General features: G+C 41.3%; 1 protein-coding gene across 1 annotated transcript in view; it reads right to left on the reverse strand.

Annotated features, from left to right (window-relative positions):
- CTNNA3 (catenin alpha 3) overlaps positions 1-24,307 on the reverse strand; it is a gene marked incomplete at its 3' end in the record, with an annotated part of 494,076 nt that overhangs the window by 79,287 nt on the left and 390,482 nt on the right. The window contains exon 11 of the mRNA XM_084264912.1: positions 19,097-19,297. Coding sequence (XP_084121038.1) covers positions 19,097-19,297 — 201 coding nt within the window. The remainder of the gene's footprint in view (positions 1-19,096; positions 19,298-24,307) is intronic.

Consider the following 24,307-nt stretch of genomic DNA (forward strand, 5'->3'; position numbering starts at 1 on the left):
ATGAAAATCTGAAGTAATAAGAATATGCTTAACAAAGTATATAAACAGATATTTTGGGTTAAGGAAGACTATTTTAGTCTTTGTAAGAAGACCAACCTTTGGAAACATTATTTAGAAGCTATTTAGAATCATTTAAAGGCATTCAAGAGCAATTACCTCTTTTGAGCTATAATAGAAATCGCATTAAAGCTGATCTGGATAGAAGTACTGAAAAGATGACAGAATTCACTTCATGCAATGAACTCACCATTGTACTAGAGACCATGTGCTGGGAAACAGACATCCAGGAACATGGCACATACTTTGCCACTTTTGGCTAAGGCTTTATACATTACCATTCCCATGATTAAAGAGTGGGCTTCCTCACACATTTTGGAATGCTGAGACTACCTGCACATTTGCAGTCTGCTTGTACCACATGTTTACTGTTACCTCACAAAAATTCCTCCTTAGTATTATCCTGGCCTACACCCCAAGCTTGTAACTCTTAGTGCATCTTCTCCTTTTGAAGAGAAGGCAATCCAAGCATCTTCAGAAGATCCCCAAAGCTTCACCCAATAAAAATGGAATTCCACAAAATTCTGTTCCTGGATTTGTTTGTAAACATACAAGTTGTAACATGCCAAAATGTTACATAAACACAATAATTTTTATTATTTTTAAAGAAAAAATATTGCTACTTTTTTTTTTTTTTTTTTTTACACCTGTTGTCTGGTAAATTGCAATTTTTGAGTCATAGAAAATTGGCTTAATTTATTTTCTCAAGTATGACCATAACATTTTCTCTACCATTTTATAGTCTATTTCTGAAACTTTCTATTCCAAGTCCTTGATTGCTCAATTCTCACACACTCTCCTATCTATTCAAGACAAAGCACACAGAACCAAAATACCTGAAAGATATTACAATCTCTGTTCTATCACTTGGAACAGGCAGGGAAGAAACCTGTTCTAAGCATGGAGGGGAATCTAGAGGGATGTTAAGAACTCTAACCTGCTTCTAGGACTGGACTCTGGCATCAAACAGTATCAGTGTGGTAACAGGCTAATCTCACTGAGTGTCCTGGTTTTGGTCAGGATGGAGTTAACTTCATTTGTAGCAGTGGATGGAATGCTGTGTTTGAGAGTTAAAATGAAAGCAGTGCTGATAACACCCTGATGTTTCTAGTTGCTGTCAGACAGCCAAGGACTGTCTCAGCTCTTCGTATTTCTCTGTTCATGAGAAAGGAGGGGCGAAGCCAGGACAGGTGACCCAACTGGCCAAAGAGAGTATTCCATGACAATTACGTCCTGCCCAGGATATCGGGGGCTGACGGGAGGAAGAGCAGGGGCGGCTCCGGGACGTGCGGTTCTTGGGGGGACGGTTGGGTTCCGGGACGGCTCTGGGTGGCACAGCCTGAGTTGTGGGTTCGGTGAGAAACTGCATTGTGTATCAACAGCTTCATATATTTTTGCTCTAAAGTCCTGTTAGCATTGTTATATTGTAACTTTCTGTTATCTTAGTAAACTATCCTTATCCCAACCCACGGGCCTTTTAGTGTCTTGGTTTTGGGGTTATTTGCCCCTTCCTTTTCCCTTCCCTTGCCTCTCAACCCCCCCTTCCCTCTTCCCCTGCTCTTTTCCTTTAAGGAGCAGGCAGCTGCATGGATCTCGGCTCTCAGCCAGGGTAAAACCATGACACTGAGTTTTTGCTAACTTCCTCTGAGGACAGACAAAGCACCCTGGTTTTTAATACCTAGTATCTGATTTCATTTCCAATTAAAAACTGTTATAGTGGGTGGGATGTGGCCAAGCTACTGTTTTCATTTGGAGGATAAAGAAGATTATTAATTTAAGCATGTAAATGTAGTGGGGAAACCTAGCTAGAACAATAACATCAGTGGGCAAACACTAGCTGTCACTAATATATCTGACCTCTGCTTAGTGAAACGTCACAGAAGGTCTACTGTATTTTTGAGTCCAATTGTTTATCCTATAATCATACCCAAAACACAACTTATGCTTCAAAAATGTACTGACTTATCTGGAAAAAAATTAAGCACATCTTATTAAAATGTATCGGTAATTGTTACTTACAAGCACAGAATCAGACTGGCAGGGGTTGGAAGGGACCCCCATCTGGTCTATCCTCCCCACTAAAGCAAGATCACCTAGGGCAGGTTGCACAGGATTGCATCCAGGAGCGTTTTGAGGATCTCCAAAGGAGGAGACTCCACAGCCTCACTGGGCAGCCCTCCAGTGTTCAGTCCCCTTCAAAGTAAGGAAGTTTTTCTTCATGTTCAGATGGAACTTCCTGCATTCCAGTAAGTGCCCATGGCACTCTGTTCTGTCACCAGGCACCACTGAAAAGAGTCTAGATCATTCCTTCCAGTCTTCTCCAAGCTAAACAGATCCAGGTCTCCTAGCCGTCCCTCATACAAGAGATGTTCCAGTCTCCTCACTTTCGGAGCCCTTCCCTGGACTCCCTCTAGTAGTTCCCTGTCTTTTTTGATCTGGGGAGCCCAGAACTGGACACAGAACTCCAGATGTGGCCTCATCAGAGCAGTGTATAGGGAAAGGAGAACCTCCCTCAGCCTGCTGGCCATGCTGCTCTTAATGCACCCCAGGATACTATGGTCTTCTTAGCCACAAGGCCCATTGCTGGCTCATGCTTGACTTATCCACCAGGATTCCCAGGTCCTTCTTTACAGTCCTTCCCAGGAGGTCAGCCCCAACCCAGTACTGGTCTGGTGCATGGGGTTATTCCTCCCTAAGCGAGGGTTTGAAAAATACAGAGATGGCAAGAAAGGAAAGCCAATTAAGATGGGTCTTCAGGTAATGCAAATCTCAGAAATTTCTGTCTATGAGAAAGCATTACATTAATTGAATTCATTTTGGGAAAGGGACTTTATATATGAATCAAAATTGCTGTAAGATCGTTTCTGACTCAGATTTATGGATTACTCTTTTGTGTTTATACAGCAAGGTGGTGTTCATTGTAGATATAAGCATGGTCACCTATGAAGTCTTTCTGTAAGCTCTTAAGACTGTACAGGCTCTGCCTTTTCCCTAAACTACAGTGCAACTACTCCTCCTGAAAATCTCATCACCAACATCATCTCTAAAAATGAAATGAAAACATACAAAGAACCAAGAGAAGCACATCTGGCATTTTTACCATGTCTGGGTGCCCCTCCTCCCAAAGGGGAGGTGGGGGGGAAAGACATGCACAGAAAGCCTCACTGAAAGGAGACCGGTAACATTTGAATGCCTTCACCCCTGAAAAGTGAGTATCTCTAATCCAATGCTGTGCTCTGAACGGCTGATACATGAAACTAGAGGGGGAGGAAAAAAAAAGCCACAGGGCAAGGGGCAAAATCTTGCCATGAATTAAAACCCCGAGCAGCAAGGGGTTAAGCACATGGTGCTTCTGAAGATCAGCAGGGGTGATCTTCTGCCACTTTGACATTCATATTGTTTTAACAATCCTCTAGGCACGATATGGAGTTGGTATCCTTCATTCCATTCATGCCTTCAGCACAGATCAATGGACAAAAATACATCTATCTGCTAAGCAGTACAGTAAGAATTACAGAGTTTAAAATTACTACTGCAATTGAGTAATTAAATGTCTTTGAGAATAGACATAGATGTTTGGGGGAAAGCAGGCAGCATAATTCAGGATATGTTTTATGACAGTTAAGTTTAATGAAGTTTGTGTAACACAAAGTAACCAACATGGCTGCCTCTCAGATGGGAAAGGGAATGGACCCTTACACTGTGCTCAGCAATAAGACCAGTGTAGGGCTGGCTCTGTCCTAGGTGTTGCCCTTGATCTCGCCACTCTCCCTAGGTCTCCAGAAACACTCTAAACTGCTACAGCTGCATAAAGACAGAGCAGAAACTAGAAGATTAGCATTTCTACCTTACATAAATGTGATAATCCACGAGTACATCTTCCAAAATATTTATCTTTAGTTCTACATTTACAGAAGCTAGCATAGCTAGCAAATGGTCCAGAAAACACTCTTAATGACTGCAAGAAACACAACCTGAACAGGACATATTGCTTGCAAAGCAGAGGAGCATCTACTCTAAGGTACCCAGCATGGAACTTCTCTTTTGTATTGAGCAGTGCTTATTGCATGGGAGTCCTAGTCACCATCCTCACAACGGGGCACTTTTTGTCACTTACACAATGGCACAGAATGCTTCTTCCTACATTCTGCCATAAATCTGTAGACAGAGACTAAAAATACCTTACATCATTTTGGCAAGGAGCTTGCATCAGCCTTCTCTAAGCTTTGCTTGCTGATTGCCATGTAACTTCTGAAGTGAAGTCAACAGCGCAAAGACCTGCACCGAAGCAGCACACTACTTCAAGCTGCAAGGTTGATTACTCCTGCAATCTGGTCCCAATTACTACACAGCACCCTCCCCACTTGAAGGAACACTAAGCGAGTGCTTGAATCTGAGCACCTTTGGTTTTCTATACAGGAGTGGGTTCAAAATTGTATCTTTAAGGATTTCCTGAATCTGAGTTTCAACTGTAAATCAATCTAAAAAATTTGAAGATTATTCAACTAAACAAGGTCATAAACAGACATTTTTTCCCCCTTTACAAAAGTAACGTTTCCACTAACTAGACTTGGGGGACAAATGCTGATGCTAGCCAATAACAAACTGAGAAATCAAATTTCTCCAACTAGTGTTTTAACTGAGAAAATGCTCAAATTGTATTCCAAACAAACAAGCAATACCGATTGATGCAATGTTATCTCCTTCTCTCCATCTTTTTGTACTCTCTTCGGGGTGTAACTAAAGACACTTTTCAGGCTTAACTTTTATAGCAGTGTAAGGAACACCTCACTTCAGACAAAAAGCCACCAAACACAACCATGTGAATAAACAAAATAGGAAGAATTTACCTAATCTTGCCACACTACTCCAAGAGGGACCCTCTGTCTAAAATGAGTAAGATGTTACTGAAGTTTGTAATACACGCAGACTGACATACATGGTTTGAGTAAAACACTAGAACTAAATATATATTACTCTGACAGTGGTTCACGCCATTATCTGTCACATCTCCTTTCAGTTTGACTTAACAATGTCAAGCTGCCAATGCAATCCTGCAGTACTACATGCTCTCTACAGCGAAAAAGGTAGAATATCCATTTATTTTAAGTAGAACAAGTCTAGGCCACAAATCTGCAAAAGAACCCTTTGTACCCTAACATATGCTCGGTTTGTCTGATCTATCTTAACATTTCTCATTATCTAGCAACTTGGCTTTGTAGATTTTACAACAGTTTGGGATTTTTTCTTTTTGCCTTATTTTACATCTAAAGGACAAAAATGAAACGTACTTTTGTTTTTTCTCTGCATGCCACACTATATTCAATTCATAAAAGATGAAATACAGGACTGTAAAAGCAAGACCCTTACAAAACAAAAAACCCTATTTCTATTTCTGTATTTGACAATTAATTCTGAGACACCACACAGATTTGACTGTCTTGCAATAGCAAAAATAGAAAAAATGGCAGAGTTTCATAAATAATGTTCCAAGTAGAGACAGTGTTTTACAAAACATAGCAAGAATTAATTTGCCTCCACAGAAGCAGTGGGTTTGCACTGTCTTGAGGAGCCCATTAAGTTCAGCACTAAGTCAAATGCATATCCATAACAGAAGGCCAAAGTACATTCAACACACTCAGCTACTGAAAAAAGGGCAAGACCAGGCAGAACACAAGCAGTAACTATGTTTTTTTTCTGCCCATCTCTTGCTAGAAACATTAAATTTAGAAAGGCACACGGTCAGGTGTGTTCTAACCATTGAGAAACCTCAGACTTTGCCCAACTGGACTGTGTCCAGACTTTGACCAAAATTTCTCAGGGAAACTTTTCAAAAGCTATCACGTACATTTGGATTGAACCGGTATATCACCTCTTCATGTTATCAAAACTGTTTACCAACCACAAAGAGCACAGTTATTTTAGAACATTTTTAATATATCTAATTAAAATCTAAAACTAAACAGGAAAGTGATTCTGAAAATTATTTCAAGTGGAATCTGAAGGTAAATGGAAGCCCAAAAGATGAAGCACAGACAAAACAGAGTGAGCAGATGATCATACACACAAAAGACCCCCACTGAGGCAAGACTTGAAGAATTAGACTACTCAGCCTCACAAAATTTTATCTTTCTTGGTTTTATTCTAAAAGATAAAGAAACAGAATTTGATGCTCTCGTGTACCAGCAGGATGGGATACCACACAAAATAAAAGGAGAGGAGAGGTAGAATACTGAGCTAATTCTGGCCACTATTCAACTTGCTCCTTCCCTTGGTTCTTATCCCCGAGATAAAACAGCATTCAAAGGAAGAATCTGAATGGGCTGTTTGCACTCCCTGTAAGGACAAGGACTCCATCCTACAGTACATGTTCTGTCCCACAGCAGAAACCCTGTCTCAGCCAACCACCTTACAATAACGTTAAACACTCTTCAGTATTTACCTGAAACCTCTTTATCAACTAGTGACTAATTAAATTAGCAGAATTAAATTTATGGTTATTACCGATAACATTAGTATTATCAACAGGAAGAAGATCTTTAGAGAAAGAAAGTTCTGTACAACAACCTAGAGAAGCAGTGAGAAGTGATTAATTGTAATAGGCACTGAATGTTCTGCATATACAGTCTGGGTGAACTCCAGCTGCAGCACACAGCTGACAGTCAAGAAAGCAAGCGTCAATTAGATTTCCTGCTACTTTCAATTCTACAGAGAGAGTATGTGTGGTGGTTCAGCCCTAAACAGTGGCTGAGCACTACAGGCCACTCCTGGACGAGAAAGATACAGAGCCTCCATGGGTTAGAATAAGGACAGTTCACTGACAAAAGCCCCCTGAAAGTATAACAACAACAGCCATTAACACTCACACACAGTGATAACACAGAGTACTTTACCAACCCAACAAATAGGGTGCTTCATGATGCATGAACCTACAGACTGAATGCCCCAGCCACACTGGACAGCACCGGAAGCATCCAGGAGCACCCCTCCCCAAACAGCCTCTTTTAAGGGGAAGTGATGCCAGGTGGTGGGGAAACAGCCCAGACTAACTCAGCTTACCTGGGCTAACCCAGTTCACCTGGGCTGGCTGCCTGGGGAGGTTAACTCTGGCCTGGCCAGAACCAGGACAGTTTGGAAAGGCTCAAAAAGTTCCAGAAGGGTTTTTTTTTTGTTCTTCATTTGTGGTTTAGAGTTTCCAAAAGCTGGCTACAAAAGTACTTCCTCCTAACCTGTAATGTTGAAAGAATTCACTTTACTCGAAGACTCAGAACAGAAAACTTTAATATTCAAGAACATCAGTTATCAACCCATGAACAGCAGTTAGAACTGAATAAAACTAACAATCCTTCTAAAACTATTAACATATAATCTCTGAAGGGCTCCTCGGTACAGGTACTTACCTTCCTTATTCGTCTCACAATAATATATAAGCAAGACAAGCAAAGAAATTGAGCAAATACATGATGACTATGTTTATTTAGAATAAATCTAGAACACTGCCAAAACCCTGTTAGGTCTTATGACAAAAAACCCTCAACATAGTTTTAAAAGAGCACGCTACATAGCAAAGGTACACTTTGCAAAACAGTGCCCACAGGCCCATATTTATTTCCCTATCTTGAAACATATTAAATTAGATGACATAGATTGATTGCATCCATATGCTGTTTTACTTTGCTTCACCTCTGATACATGATGACTTCATATGAGAAACCTGTATTAGCATTCTGGAGAAGTTTGTAGATGCAGAATGAGGCACCTGCACCCCTTTTACACTAAATAGCCTTCTAAAATACTAACACTACATGTTTTAATAGGAAGCATGTCACTAAGGAAGAGAAGAAACTCTTGGAATTTGCGATTGCTCCTGCAGAGTATAAATGCATTAGAAGATTTAATTGCCCAGAAAAGACATCTCTCACATGAATGCAGCTGTATCTAACATGAGAAATAAAACCAAACACATTGTTTGAAAGGGATTGCCACGTATCATTCAGATCAGTCTCCTCCTTAAAAATAAGGCCAACACTAACTCATAGATTCATCTAGCTAGGTCTTTAAAACCTCCAAGGACAGAAATTTTATCACATCTCTGTTTCAGTGGTACATTAAGCTTTTAATAAACAGCCACACACCCCACCACCCCATCCTACATGAACTTCTTGTGCTGCAACTTGTCGTTATCTGCCTGTGCAGGGCTATTTGTCTCAATCAAGAAGAGTGTGGCACCGCTGCCTCTCTCCAGAAGCTGTAGGCTTCTATTTGATTGTTCCTTGGCCTCTACCTCCACAGTTAAAAAACCCCTCCACCTCTGCCTCTCCTCACACATCACCTGCTCCTGGCCCCTGGACAGCCTGAGCCCCCTCTGGTTTTCCAACCCCCTGCCATGGGCAGGGTGCTCAAAGCCCCATCCCAGCCTGGCCTTGAACCGTGCCAGGGATCCCCTCCTTCAGTTTAAATCCATTCCCCCTTGTTCTGTTACTCCAAGCCCTTGTGAACAGCCCCTCTCCAGCTTTCCTTGTAGCCACTTTAGGAAGCCATAAAAAAAACAAGCGTCCTCACAGATAATTAACACTAATGATTTGTGAAATAGAATTACTCAGTCCATAGCCCTGCTTTGGAGGCAGCCCATGCTCTGACACATAACTGTTACAAAACCAAACAGTTAGAAGAGTTGTAAATCCCAAGGAATCCAAAACAGTTTTTCTTTTGTAGGAAAAACACCCAACAGATGTGTCTAACCAATTGGTCTAGGAAGCATCAGAAAAAGTCAAAGCTGCTAGGTTGAAAACTAACATGTCCCTGTTACGAAGGATTTATAAAATAGACACAAATTTCAACTGCTGTAAGGCAGATGCCATCTCCAACACACTACACTGTTCTAAAAGACAGCGGGACAAAAGAAAATCATTGTTAAAACTGGTGCCTGAGATGCAGAAAGTTAATAGTGAAAAAATCCAACAGTGACAGCATGCTTATCATAACTCCTGAAAGAATGCAAAACAACAGTGGTATCAGCATTTGCAGGTGCATGGTGGTTTGGGCTGGGATAGAGCTAATCTTCATCACAGCAGCTGGTACGAGGCTGTGTTTCAGATTTGTGCTAAAAACAGTGTTGGTAACACAGGGATGTTTTCATTACTGCTGAGCAGTCCTTACACAGTGTCAAGGCATTTTCTGCTCCTCACACCACACACCAGCAAGTAGGCTGCAGGCACACAAGGGGCTGGGAGGGGACACAGCCAGGACAAGTGACCACAGCGACCAAAGGGATAGCCCACACCATATGACAACTCACTACAGATTGAGGGAAGGAGGAGGAAGGAGAGGACAATTGAAGCAACAGCATTTGTTTTCCCCAGTAACCACTACATGCGATGGAGACCTGCTTTCTTGCAGATGGCTGAACACCTGCCTGCCCATGGAAAGTGGGGAATAAATTCCTTGTTCTGCTTTGCTTGAGCACATGGATTTTGCTTTACTTCTTTAACTGTCATTATCTTTGGCATTGGGTTTTCTCACTTTTACTCTTCCAATTCTCTCCCCCATGCCACTGGGTGAAAGTGAGCGAGAGGCTAGGTGGTGCTTAGCTGCTAACTGGGGCAACACCACAACAAGGTGCAAGGCCATGACAAAACTATTATGACAAGAGCAATGGAAAAAACAATGGTGCACAGGCTGTGGGAAATACATTCAAAATCACCCAAAAAGGTTACAGAGCTGGAAGTGAAAGAGCTGGAAGACTACAGAATCGCAAATGAAAGGTCTTTAACATTACAGAGGTTAAGGCACTTAAGATCCTGTGCAAGAAAGTCACAGCTGCAACGAAAGTAATGGTTTTGATATGGGCACACAGATAAAAGCTGTCCAAGCTAAAGAGTCTGCTTCAGTTAAAAATACCTAGCACAAAGAACAGTAGTAGTTCTTGTTATCAGGTTAAGGAAGGGCTGTCATTAAGAATGGACTCTATTGAACAAGACCAGAACAGTAATTCTTTAGAGCCAGAAAAGAAAAATATATTAAAAGGGATAGATAAAGGTTATATACACATTGAAAGTCATGAGTCATTTCTTAGAGTAGCCTGAGATGCAAAGAAGCCATGAAGATTTATGAAGTGTCAGATATGATGAACACAGAAGGGTAACTCTACAGGGGAAGAATGGGGGGCAGAGACATGACACCCAAACAAACAAAATCTCACCTAATAAAAGCCGTCTTCCAGAACACAGATAGATAAAGATTTATTATACTGACTGGGGAAAAAAAAAACAACCTAGTACTTACTGAACCTCACTTCCCCTAAGGAATAAAAAAATTATTTTACTAAGGGCTTGTGGAAGAAACAAAGGCAATGGTGGTGTTCTGACTTTAAGGAAGGCTTATGAAATTGTTCTCTGCTCCAGAAGCAGACTGAAAGTAAACCTGTCTTTACCAGGGTACATGATTGTTAGAAATTACTTGGTCCCAAACAGGATTATAACCAAATTGAACAATTTATTAAACAAATAAAAACAAGCAAAGAGCGCTGGGTGTGCCAGGAGTCTCCACTCCACCAAGACGCACACTGAACAGTTCCAGTTTCGTGCTTATATACTGTTTGAAAGGAGAAACTTCTTTCTGTGACCGGTCAGTGTTCTTTCACCATCTGATGCTGTGTAGCTCAGTAACAGTGATGGCACATGTGCCCCCAGGTAACAGTGACTGCGCATGTGCCGGCTATGCCGGACCGCTCGCCCTGCCCCCCCTCCCCCCGCCCCCCTCCAGAAACTATTTACATTGCCTTCAGCCATACAAGGGTATAAAAGTGTCACATTTCATTATGTGACCCTGACATAATTCCATATTAGCACGAATCAGATGGAGATATATCACAATAGCGAATTCATTAACAGGGGTGCAAGATTTCAAATTCCCAAGAAAAATCCTCCCTTTTCCAGTTTCTTCCACAAACAGTGCTTAAACTGACACTTTTCCCTCAACTCCTTCCCTGCTCCCCATAGAATCAGCTGGAGGAAAATAGCACGTATGTCAAACCTGTGTTGGTAAGAGAAATGTTTTACTATCCTAATTCAGGAAAGTGATCTAACAACAACAAAAAAACCCATTCAAAACTCAACTGGAAATTGCAAAAATAAATTTATTAGCTTGTTGATAGACATTATTTTATATTAATGCTGTGTTTAAGTGCAACTCTTACTAATTTTTCTCTTGCGAGGAAGGAAAGCTTTTGGAGCCTGTGTGTAAGGACTAGTACCCTGGACAGTGAGCATGTACTGGGTACTCTGAAGCTCCATTATACTCAGCTCTAGCAAGGCTGCACCTCAAGTACTGTATCCAGTTTTGGGCCCCTCACTACAGAAAGAACATTGAGATGCTGGAGCATGTCCAGAGAAGGGCAACGAAGCTGGTGATGGGTCTGGAGCACAAGTCCTGTGAGGAGCGGCTGAGGGAGCTGGGGCTTTTTAGTCTTAAGAAAAGGAGGCTGAAAGGAAACCTTATTACTCCCTACAACTACCTGCAAGGTGGGTGCAGAGATGTCGGGGTCAGTCTCTTCTCTTGGGTGACAAGTGATAGGATGAGAGGGAATGGCTTGAAATTGCACCAGGGGAGATTTAGGTCAGATATCAGGAAGAATTTCTTTACTGAAAAGGTAGTCAAGTATTGAAACAGGCTGCCCAGGGAAGCAGTGGAATCACCATCCCTGGAGGGATTTACAAGGCCTGTAGATGATGTGCTTGGGGAAATGGTCTAGAGGTGTACCAGACAGGGTTAGGCTGCAGTTGGAAACAATGTTCTTAAAGGTCTCTTCCAACCTAAGTGATTCTATGATAATCAACATTCACCCACAATGAGGAAAACCTATTTTTTGAGGTACAGGAAATGAAAGGAAGATTGGTAAAAGAAATGCCACGTTCAGGGTCATTTTTTATTATCTAGAAAAAAAAGATGGATGACATTTGTCCATATTTTTCAGAACATTATTCACATCTGAAGCACATCTCACAGTTCTAACGCAGTTTCACAGAAGGATCAGAACAGAACCTTACCGGATAAAATCTATCTGCACACTCAACTGAGCAGAGGTTACTGGCTCTGCAAGAGAGTCCTAAGAATGAAATGTTATTGCTCAAGCAATAATCATGGACTTATAAACAACTATATGTTTTAGGCTAAGTCATACAAACATCCTCAGTGTTTTTCCTAGATAATGCCTTTCCCCCCGCTTGTAGCTCCTACAATAATACTCTTCTCAATTATTTCTTACAAGCTGCTCCTTTTCTGAGTTATACACCAGTTTCACAAGTTCCCCAATTCTATAAGCATACATACTCTAACCTCACTCCAGTTTTTCTACCAAATGTTTCAGGAATTTAAAAAAAAATATATTTTACAGTGAAAAGACTCATTCTTCTTTTAGCATTCTTTGGGCTTCACAAGCAAAGGTAAAAATCTCTGAATGCTAAAAAGCCTTGAATAGCAACTGTTATCTTTAAACCTCATTCTGAGAGGGATGAATGAGCAGCGGAAAGTATTTTTTTCATTAAAAATGCTTGGCTTTTCCATAATGAAAACTTTTGATTTTGCATGCTCACAGAATGAGTGAGGTTCCTCCAACTCATTTTAGCTAGCCTCAAATTAATCAGTCATATTGGTATCTTTTATACAAGAAGAGGTAAGGAACATCAACAGCTGATTTGTTCTATCTAATCTGAAGATGTATCAGAGGAAAAGTCAACTAAGTCTCTGGAAGGTGCTTCCCACACCCAATTTTGATTTAGATGACATGCAACAAGAGGATACAATAAGTACCAAACCTAAGATTGGGCAGGAGAAAGGAGACTGCAAAGCTCTCTTATGATTCCACCTGGCAGGTGTCTTTTGGGTGAAAGAGTATAACAGTTCTAAACAGGAGCAAGCAGACAAGCCCTAACGCAAAAGCCCGAGACAATGGACAAGGGAAACCACCAGTCATTTCGCATCAGCTGCTGTGAAAAACCTGCAAACTGTATTTGAAAAACGCACATGAAGCATCTCAAAAAATACAAAGTCATTGGCTTGTGAACATAAACATGCAAGAAATGAAAAGCTAAATAAGAAGCAGAAGATGAAAGGAAGCCTGTAGCAGATAACACTAGTATCTTTTATTGTTAAAGTAAATTATCTTTTTTCCAGACAAAAGCCATGCAGTAGGCATAATCCACCCTGCAGAATCATTTAATAAAGTACAGTACAGTTCCAGGTGGAGCAGATCACTATTAGTGGGGATGCTATACAACTGATCACCCTGCAAGACCTATCAAGTGAGAAGGTACTCGAAGATGGCCAAAATAACACTCTTGGGACCAAGAAATAAACAACTAACTACATTAATTAGTGCATTACTGACATTAGCAAACAGTATGCTGTTACAACACACTGTCAGTACAGAAGACAGCTGGGTGAGAATAATAAAATGCCTTTTAGGACAAAATTCTGACATCAAAAGAAGGTAACTTTAATTCCAGGCAACAGGCCTACACAGCAAGCAAGGAGCTAGTGGGGGCACAAACTGTCCTTGGTATCCCCCTGCTATATATAGGAATTATGCTTACGTAATGCTCAACGTAAAGCTCCTTGAGCCTCTTGAGTAAATCACAGGGACTGTCTGGACATTTTTCCCTTACTCTAAAATGTCTAAAAACTTGCACTTATGCAGATTACACAATAAAAAACACCTCTTGTGTACGTTGTCCTTCAATCCTTGATTCCAAGTAACATTGCTGGCATTGCACCAGAAGAGCGGTAATCTCTAAAACTCTTAAATGTGACTCAATTCAATCACTACACTTCATAGTTTATGAGCGCAAATGCCACATGAATAACAGTTTTAATGACTTTCAATGAGACTTACACAATTTAGGTGTATGGCTATTTGTAAAAAAATCTGACATTCCTCTAATACTGAGAACGTATCTGGAATTCACAGTTAAGGACACAGGTTTAGAAACATTTTCTGAGACAGGACGAAATTTTTGAAGCCATGTTCAACTTCACTATTGATATCACTATTCTGCCTCTGAGATTAAACTCTGTCTTAAGACTGATTTCAAATGGAGTGAGAACAGTACTGTGTGTCATACCATTACCTGCCCCAGGTAATGCCTACAGCTGACCTTTGAGAACTGCTAAATTTGGTTTCCATTCCAAATACCCCTTCATTACTATTCTTAAAGTCAAGCCCTATCCCTATGTGAATAACCAGATATTTCATAATTGTGGTTGTAAAAGGCTGTGGACAATTTTTTGCTGTAATTCCATCAGCACTATTGGAATAAAAAAAGCACAGGGACTCGGAGTTCCCCAAGACAGTTAAAATACTTAGCATCTTTGTCTCCAGCCTTCTCCTTGTTTTTTTACAAGATCCTTAGATCTAAATAACAAGAGGATTTATATATGTGTATATATACACATATACATGTAGTATATCATTATACTTTGACATGAAGGCAAACCGCAAGCAAAATTTACAGTACCAACAGATAGATGCCATAATATAAATTGCTTGCTTAAATTTAAGTGCTGCAGATTGTGACAGGTAGTAAAATAACAGAGTAGACTTAGGTATTTAAAAATTCAGTACAAAGTTACTCTTCCAGTTCTGAAACAGAAATACCTTAGGTTTTTATAAATGATGTTTCTAAAGGTTTCATTTTGCTTTCATGCAACAGTACACAAACCCTATCCAACTGCAAGGATCTGCATATTTCAATCTAACACACTAGGAATGTCTAATCAACAGTGGTAGGCATTAGGAATGACAGAGAGGCACCAGTACTAATGTTTGCATTGTCTTAAGCATACCAGAACACAGCCTGAAGCTCTACCTTTGCACTTGTAAAATAAGACAGGAAATGCTGGTTTAAACCATTGCCAGCACAGAGCATACAGACCCCATGATTCAACACTTCTCCAGTGGTCCCAAAAGGTTTCATACAGACCCTGAGGCACATAAATCCAGGGTGTGATTCTCAGTGCTGACTTACAATCATCTAGAGGAGGGACTGGAATTCTTTGCAGCTCTCCTACCCACATACCTTTATGTCCTTCCCATTGAAAACTGAGAAGAAGAGGGGACTGAGTATATCCCAACTTCACCGTGATGTAGAAAAAGGACACTGTCTGTATGGTGCTACTACACACAACAATTAGCTTGTAGTCTCATGAACTTAGTATCATGTAGAACTCTGTACATACAGTGGCCATCCAAATGAACTACAGAATCATTGAGGCTGGAAGAGATCTTGAAGATTATCAAGTCCAACCGTAACTATCCTTGCTATTCATAGATCACATATCTCTTTCAGCAATCTTCTGCTCCATGGCTTTCCAGATTGATCCTATGGACACTAGGCTCTACTAATATGAGACCCTAGCAGCGTATGTCTAAAGCAGGTCTACCAAACTTCTAAAAGCTTGAGTCCACGATGTAAATGGTGCTCCTAGAGGGCCTTGGCAGTAGTTTGCTTGGGGGTTTTCTTCTTGGGGAAAGGAAATGGGCAAGATAGAGGAGCAGCCTAACAGAAAGATAAAAAGCAGAAGGCACTCCACTGTATGGTGCCATAAAGATCAGTTTGTCTGTCAACAGCTTGTATCTAAACAGGACTACACAACTTGCACTGAGAAATCAAGCCCTTTTTTTATACTCGTTGTATGTCAGCATTATGGCATTATTGTTGAATAGCTCAATTTACCATCTCAAGTATGTCTGATGCCATCCAGGTGAAGCCATAAATTCAGCATTCTTATGCTCTTTTCTTGACTATACAGTAATGCATAGAATTAAAACTTTTTTTCTTGTACATTCCCCTAACGTGCTACAATTAAACCTCAGTCTCTCTTAAATTTTCTTAACAAACATTAAATATATGTATTCCTCTATGCACAATTTCTCTGTCCCGTTACTTCCAATCTGCGTCCTTCCCATTGCTGGTTCCCATTCTCTTTCATTTCCACTTTTGTTTCTCAGCAATTTCTGTGTACACTATTATTCTATAATTCTATTTTCAATAACTCTAGACTCAGCTGCAATCATTTCTCTTCAGGTAACACTTTGCCTTTTCACTGCACATAAAGGATGTATTTCTCTGCCCTAGGTCACTCATGAAAGCTAACTTAAGAGCTAATGGCAGCATAAACACACAGTTCTGGGCTAGTGAACTGTACCTTGCAATCAGCGGGCTCCTGAATGACCCAGAAGCAATACAATGTTTTGGGTTACCCCAGGCTGCAGCCTACCTGTAAGCTGGAACAGTTAAAAGCAAACAAACAAAACAAAAGAAAAATCACCAAGCAACCAAAGATCCTTGCATGACTTGATGTCTGTTCACTGCAGATCATACAAAACCAGGTAGGAATGAAAAGTACATTTCTTTTTTCCACTCCTACTGAATAATGTAAAGATAGTGGATTCTTAGGTTTGAAGTACAGCAAAGACATTGGAGATGACACCATGCTTCATGTCCCTCTGGACAGGCAAACATTCCCACCAAAACCACTTTTATGTCTTCTTGCTTTTTGTAGACAGACAGATTTAGGTGCATTATATATTACTGTCAAAACAAGGTAACAGAACAGAAATCAGTGTCAACTCTCTATGTGTTTAAACACTACCAGTATCAAGAAAGAAGGGCTCAGCTTTTACATGGGAATCAAAACTATGCTTTCCAATAATTGCTGCTTCCCTCGGTATTTGTCATAGCACTTCCAGAATTTAGCAAAGAAACAGAATGTCATGTTCAAAGTTCTCAGATTTTCTCATCAAAGTGTCAGAAAAGAAGATAAAAACCAGCAAGTTTATTTCAAACTCTTCAAACCATTCTGTCCCTTTTGCCACTTCTTTGCAATGTCAGTTCACTCTTGTTTCACATTATGACAGTTCTGCCCTGGATGTATTTGAACTGATTAAGAGCTCAAACCAAATTCCTGTCTTTTCTACCAGTAAATAAAGTAAATGTCAGTCAAACTGAAGATACTAGAAGTTTGTAGAGAGTTAGAGAGTTAGGATTTAAACTTCTGAGTTCATGAAGCTAAATGCTATGTTCCAGAGATGCTAAGACTTATCGTAAGATTTCGTAATGGCATTTTTTTTAACTGCCCAACTATTAGACTGCTGGCCACTGGAAACATGAAGTCCTGGAAGGTCCAGAGGTGATTTTGTTCTTCCAGTAAACACTATGAAAGGTGAGAGATCCACATAAAAAACTGCTGTAAGCCATTTATAGAATAGTGCAGTTAGTTACACCCCTGCTGCCAGTAGAGCTGAATTCCAATACAGGTGTCATAGTTTTGTGGCTCTGGGTTCTGGTAGAGAAGGGGGTACTGCAGGGGGTGGTTTCTGCAAGCAGCGAGAAGCTCTCTGCAGGTCCAGAAGAGTAACCATTGGCAGACTCAAGGCCAGAGTCGTTTCTGACCAGGGCCAACCCCATCAGAGATGGTCACAGCACCTCTGGGAATCACATTTAGGAGAAAAAATAACTCAGGCAGATGCATTTTGCCAAAGGGAGAGAGAAGATGTAAGAAACTGTGCAGGCACCAAGGTCAGTGAAGGTGAGGGGGAAGAGGCACCGCCCCAGGTGCCAGAAGAAAATGATGCCCCTGCAGCCCATGGAGAAACCCATGGTGGAGCGGGTGCCCCTGCCCAGCCCATGGAAAAGGCTGAGACCCCACCTGTAGCCCGTGGAGAGGCTCCACGCTGGAGCAGGTGCAGAGATACAGGAGATGCTGTGACCCACATTGGCGTAAGGCTCTGTCAGCACTTGCAGCCCGTGGAGAGAGACAGAGTCACAGAGATGAGCGAGGGAGAGAGATATACACCAGAGCAGGTTTGCTGGGGGCGGGGGCGGGGGGTGCTTGTGACCCCGAGGGGGACGAGGCTGGAGCCGTCTGGACCTGACAGACATTCTGTGATTTATGACTGCACCCCATAGCAGTGACCCATGCTGGGGCAGCTGGTGAAAAGCTGAAGCCCTGTGGGAAAAGAATCACGTTGGAGAACTTTGAGAAGGACTGTCTCCCATCGGTGGGACCCCACGGTGCAGCAGAAGGGTGTGAGGAATGTTCCCCCCCCAGCTAAGGAGAAGAACAGCTTTTGTGGAACTGACTGAAACCCCATTCCCCCTGTCCCTGCCCCTCCCCGTGCCAAAATGGTCAGGGGGATGGGGGGTGGGGGGAGAAGAGAGCAAAATCCTGACTAAAGTGAAGTCTGATAAGAAGGGAGGGGTGGGAGGAGCTGCTTTAACATCTGGTCGCACTTATCACCCAACTGGTGTCACTGGCTACGCAGTGTCATAAATTAGAGAGTTTTCTTTCCTTTATTCTGTGTTGAGTCTGTTCTGCCCATGATGCTGACTGCAGAAGGATCTCTCCCTGTCCTTATCTTGACTCGTGAGCCCCTCACTATATATTTTCTCCCCTGTCTAGGTGAAAAGGGGAGTGACAGAGTGACTTTGGTGGGCATCTGGCCTCCAGCCAGGGTCAAACCACCACACCAAGATAAAGAAAAGGGGAATAGATACTATTAACTATTTTGGGAAGTTCCAGATTTGCTTAACAAAACCGAAGGGATATTTAATCACTGCTCATCATTTCTCAAAAGTGGTAAGTACACACAAATCATAAACCTGCTTCTCGTTCTGAGTTTGCCTTTCATATGCTTCAACCAGATTTAATGATGCCAGTAAAACAAAGCGAAAACCTGCTACCTCATCAGTTACAAGTCTCCAGACATTGTTACTCGTGTTTAAGAATTTCAATAAAAGTTTTTAGTAACTTAAAAAAAACCTTACATAAATGACGTCATTCAAATGCAGTTTTGAAAATTACTGCGTAGTATCATAATTGGATGGAATGCTGAAAGCGGATTAGAAACCATTTAGTGAATCATTAGTGCTTAATTAGTGTCTTAGATCTGAGAAGCAAAGGAATCACTTTAAATGTGGCATATAATAGAAAATTTATGCCACTAAAGAAACTGACAACATAGCACAGAAATTAGACTTACCATTCTTGGTCAAATATTGAACGTTCGCCATCACTCCTTCAGTGTAAGCCCCTGGTTCATAATTGTCCATCTCACCCGAAACAATATGAGCTATTCTTGAAGCACGGCCTCGGATTGCACCTGCTGTACGATCTAAATCGTCCACATTTTGCTCTCTCAATGCAATGATACACTTGTTTACATCCTCAAGAATATGGCTTTCTGCAAAAAAAAAACCAATTTCTTTTAATATAGCACCTCTTACACAGACACATTTTAGACACAGAGTTGACTGCACTTTTTTCTTCCCCACTGTAATGCATTGGCCAACACGGGCTTGGATAGAAAACTTAGCATATTAAATCTACACCAAGCTGCCCCTGAAATTAAACAATTTATTGATTCCTAGAATTGAAAGGTAGAGTTGCAACAGCAACAATAAAATACTGACTTAGAAAGTGCTAGAGAAATACAAAAATATCAAAAGATTACATATTTAGTGAATATTTGGTGAATGAAGAAAAATTTAAAGGTATTAAAGCTGTTACTTTTTGTTGGAAACCTCCTTAAGCCACTGACAAAAGGTTCCATGACACTAATCTCACTGACAAGCAACTAAAGGGATTAGTGCTGTGTAAATAGAAAGGTCGGGCTTTTCTGATATCTACCAAGTGAAATCTCGACAATGGAAAAACATTGTTAATTGGTTATCTTGTATCATAAGAATCTCAAATTTAAAAGAAAAACCCCAAAACTTTATTGTTGGCCTAATGGAAATACTGTATGAATGGACCTCAGCATGGGAAGTCCCCATTTCCAAACCATTACAAGAGGTGTTAAAACCAATACTTTCATGCAGAAAGAAAAAGCAAACTTGAGGCCAGACACTCAATGGAAATGCAGTTAGACCACTATGTCATGGCCCAAGATGCCAATTAGCTGCTTCCTTCCAAACTGGTCAGACTACTTCTACGTCCTCTAAAAATTTTACTGCCAAAACCTGTAATATTTACCAGGGAATATAAATTAGAATGTGATATACTGTATTGCTCCAAATACTATTTCCCAGGAACTGCAATGCATGGTTTGTCCCAAACAACCTGCCCTGCAAGGTAACAGAACCTGCAGAGGCAGGGTAACGTTCAGTGGACTGGCTCTCACCTCGCAAGGGGCTTTGATCCTGCAAACATATGTGGGGTGGTGGACTAGAGGCCCTGTTCTCCATAAGCTGTGAGGACCTGTAGATTTTTGATCTCCAGCAGCCGCTTTGACAAACTGGACATTACGCTTCCTCATTTGATAAACCATCTGGACAGTGTCCCTGCAAGGGCAGCCCCTCATTCAGTAGCCACCCTGACAAACAGGATCCTGGCATTATCTGATAAGGAACTGGGACAGGCCAGCTGGGCCCTGTGGAAGCAGAGTGCCTTCTGGCTAAAGTCCTATATGAGGCCCCTGAACAGGGTCACTGCTCCATCAGTCTGGGTGGTGGGGGGTGTGGGAGTGTGTGTGTGTCAAATGACAACCTGGGTCTCCTGTTCCCCACCAACTCATCTTCAGAACACTACAACTCAGTGCTGAGTCTACACAAGCAATGCCAGGCTCCCCCAGAAGGCTGGGGCCAGGGAGCACAAAAGACGCAGATTTGGGGACATCTGGCATGCGTCCACCATCCAAGGACTACAACTTTAGGCTGATCAACACTGGATCCCCAGGTAGTGGTATTTTCTCATTTTCTCTCTCTCTCAACTTCTAACATCGTTAAGAGTACACACAGTAACAACAGCATTTCAAAGTTTGCTAAGTTTTACTAACTGTAATCAGTTGCTCCAATTATATAGTGTGGTGTGGGTTTGTTTGCAAGCTTCGTAATCATATTCACTTTTAATAAAGTTGTGCTTTGCTTGGATTGTGTTAGTCCTGAGTACCACACAGAGGATTACAGAAACTGGTCTTGAAGTCATTAAAAGAGAATAGCTAAGAGAGGGTTAACTTAGCCCTGGGGCAGGTAGAAAAGGGTAACTCTATGTATACCAATCTGTGAGACAGGACAGACAGATCTGAAAGAAGGATAGGGTCCACCCACACCAAGATTCCTCTCTGAGGAAGAGTTTAGAAAGCAAGGGAGTCTAGTCTGAATTGCCCTAGTTTGCCCACCTTGTGGGACACGACATATACCCTTCCAGATAACATGCTTGAGAGAAGACGAAGATGGATGCAGATTTTATTAACTGCATATTGTCCCTATGCCTTGTACGAAAACAGACATTTGCACTAGAACAGACATACATCTTTTCCTCCCTATACTGGCACAGCTAAGGGGTCAGTTGAGAACCTGACAAATGCCCCACTTGAGTCAAAACCACACAAGTTCTTGTCAGCATAACAGAATATACAGAGAGTATGAGCTCTGGATGAGCATAGGTGACCTTGTCTCCACATACTGGTACTATACAGCAGCAGCCTTTCTGAATATCCATGGACAACAGTCTCTCACAACGTTGTGAAGCTCTTCCTTCCCAGATGAGGTACTTCACAATCAATAAAACAAGGCTTAACTTAATTTTCCCAAGGAACAAACAAGCTTCTACATTTACATTAGCACATCTAATGGAAAAGGAAAGAAACCGGCACCGATGAGAGTCCAGCTGAGACTGTTTTAACTTGTATTTTTCTCAGAGATGCTTCCTCCTCTTATACAAAATGCATTAGATCAACTTTTGATTTTCATCCAAGTATTCTACTTTCCAAAGCAGGAAAGTAAGATTAGGATGATGTACCATCTCTTCGTCATGAGTCAGTGTCTAGTATAGGAGTGAATTGTAACAGTGGATTGATAGATGTTTAAAGAAATTGTCAGCTTGCCACAGTCACCACAGCAATTATCGTTGAGTGGTGCACTGTACCTTCTGATGTTCCTTTGGGATCTTGGTGTTAGTTGTACTGGCCAAAAATCCTATCTCAGCTGAGCTAACCACTGGATAATAAAGCTGTCTTTAGACAAAGCCATGACTCAGACTGTCTCTGGGACAAAATCAATAGCTTTTCTTTTGCATGTCATCTGAAGAAAAAGATAGGTGATGCCCATTCCACTCCACTTGGCACTGATAAGGCACCCCCCCAAGGCAAGGTACTTCGAGTCCTCCAGGATTTATCACTATTTGTGCAAGACACCAGACATGGCTACTGAAGGAAAAGAGAAGCAACACTCTGACAATGTATACAAGAAATTTATTATACAATTTAGAAACTTCAGCCTGTGGTCTGTAACATTAACTGCAGTTTTGTCCATAGAAAATACAAACTGAAGTGTGTATTTCTTTCAGATTTTACCTTAGGTTGAAGGAATTATTGATTGAGTGTGCAGCCTCTCCTTAAGGTTCATTTTCCTTCACATATGCACAAATGATTCCAAGATGTTACATTTAAAGTCAAGAAAGCTAAAAAGGAAAACAGACCCCAAAATCCCAACACAAAATCCCCCACCATGTCACCATCAAATAAGAATCTCTGAAAGTAAGAGTGCTTCTTAAAGTTGAGTGTCTATTAATACAGAGTTGGTAGCTCAAACAATCAGTTTCATTGGCTAATGAAGGTTTCAGACTACAGAAAAATTCTCTAACCGTGTGAGTGAGAACCTTATAGCAGTATTAATCCTTTCCTGAGCTTCCTTTCTTTCCCTTAATCATTTTAACATGGTTACAATAAGATTTGGTTGGTTTGAGATGCTAGCTGCTTGTGCTTCAATTCTTCCCCTCAACTCCTTGGGCACAAAATTCAACCTACAGGAGGTTCCTGGATTGCCAGCTTCCCCATTCAGCATCCAGATGTATTCTATGAACTTGGGGAAATGAACAAGGAAACAAACCCTTGACTCTCAGCATGTTGAAGTCTCTCTGCTTTCCCAGAGCTTGACATGAGCCAGGCTCTCTTAAAACTGTAAAATCATACAGGCCAGAATGATGTCTAGATTAAGATGTGGAGAGAGAAAAGGCAGAGAAGCATAGGCACCTGGATGGGCAAGAGGCATCAAGAGAAGCCAGAAGAAGCAGAAACATGCACCTAGCCAGCTGGGTAGGGGTTACTTCTCTACATACTCCAGTTCTATCCTGGCCTACAAGACCAACCATAGCCTAGAAAACACTTTCCTCCAGAAAGACACAGGGTTGGCCCATGCTCATGTAACTAACTTGCCCCTAGCCTCTTCATCTAGCCTAGTCATTGTCAGCCACTGATACATCAGCTGAGAGAAAATACGCATTTTAGAGACAATCTACCTCATCTTCTACACACACTGATCAATGTGTTCAAGTTACTTGGGCCTTAGAGGTGCCAATTTCTCTCTTTTGGCTATAAAAATCTGGGAATGATTAGCTCGGTTTTGACTCCTAAGTTTAAAGGGGACAGTTCATACTCACACTATCCATGACAGCGTAAGGAACAACACGGAATTTTTTATGCATTAATACTGTGTAACAATATGCTGACTTTGTAGGGCAAGAAACAAAAAATAATGAATTGTACATGGTAGGAGATCATGAAAGAAACGACGATGAGGGAGAAGAAATAGAGCATTCCTGTTTAATCCTCTGAAATCACCGTAACCACAGTTCATGCATGCAATATGCCCCCCACCCAATTGCTACTAACTTCCAGAACATACATAGCACACTTCACTCAGACTAGCCATGTCTCAGCCATGAACCTAGGTAACTCTAATTGCGTTAAGAGCCATTTTCTCCGAAAAGCATTCTCTTCACCAAAGGAACTATAACTAACATAGTAAAATTCTTCTAAGTCTGTTGTTTACCTTCTTAAAAAAGAATATAAAACTTCAGCTTAACAGAGTATAATGGAATAAACCCCTTCAACTTCAACTTGATCTTGGCAAGCCCCATTAACACTGACTAGAAGGCCATTTGGCCCAGACTAGGAGACTACGCAGCAGTAGATTGGAAGTCCCTTTTTGCCTCGATTGCTTCTGAGAGACTGACACTTCAACATTACGTTACTTATATTAGAATTCTCCTGGTACACGTACATCTCTTGAGCCTGATCACAACTGTGGGAACTGGCAAATGTTCCCTCCCTTCTTCTTCCCTAGCAAGCAGTACTTCAGCAGACCTGTATTATACATCCAGCTTTGCTTAACTGCTCCAGAAGGTGCCTCCAAGCATATCCAACATGATGTGAGCTAATCATTAGACATATGCCTCATTTCCTATATCACTT

This window comes from Gallinula chloropus (assembly GCF_964237585.1).
Source record: "Gallinula chloropus genome assembly, chromosome: 5".
In the NCBI taxonomy this organism is placed as follows: domain Eukaryota; kingdom Metazoa; phylum Chordata; class Aves; order Gruiformes; family Rallidae; genus Gallinula; species Gallinula chloropus.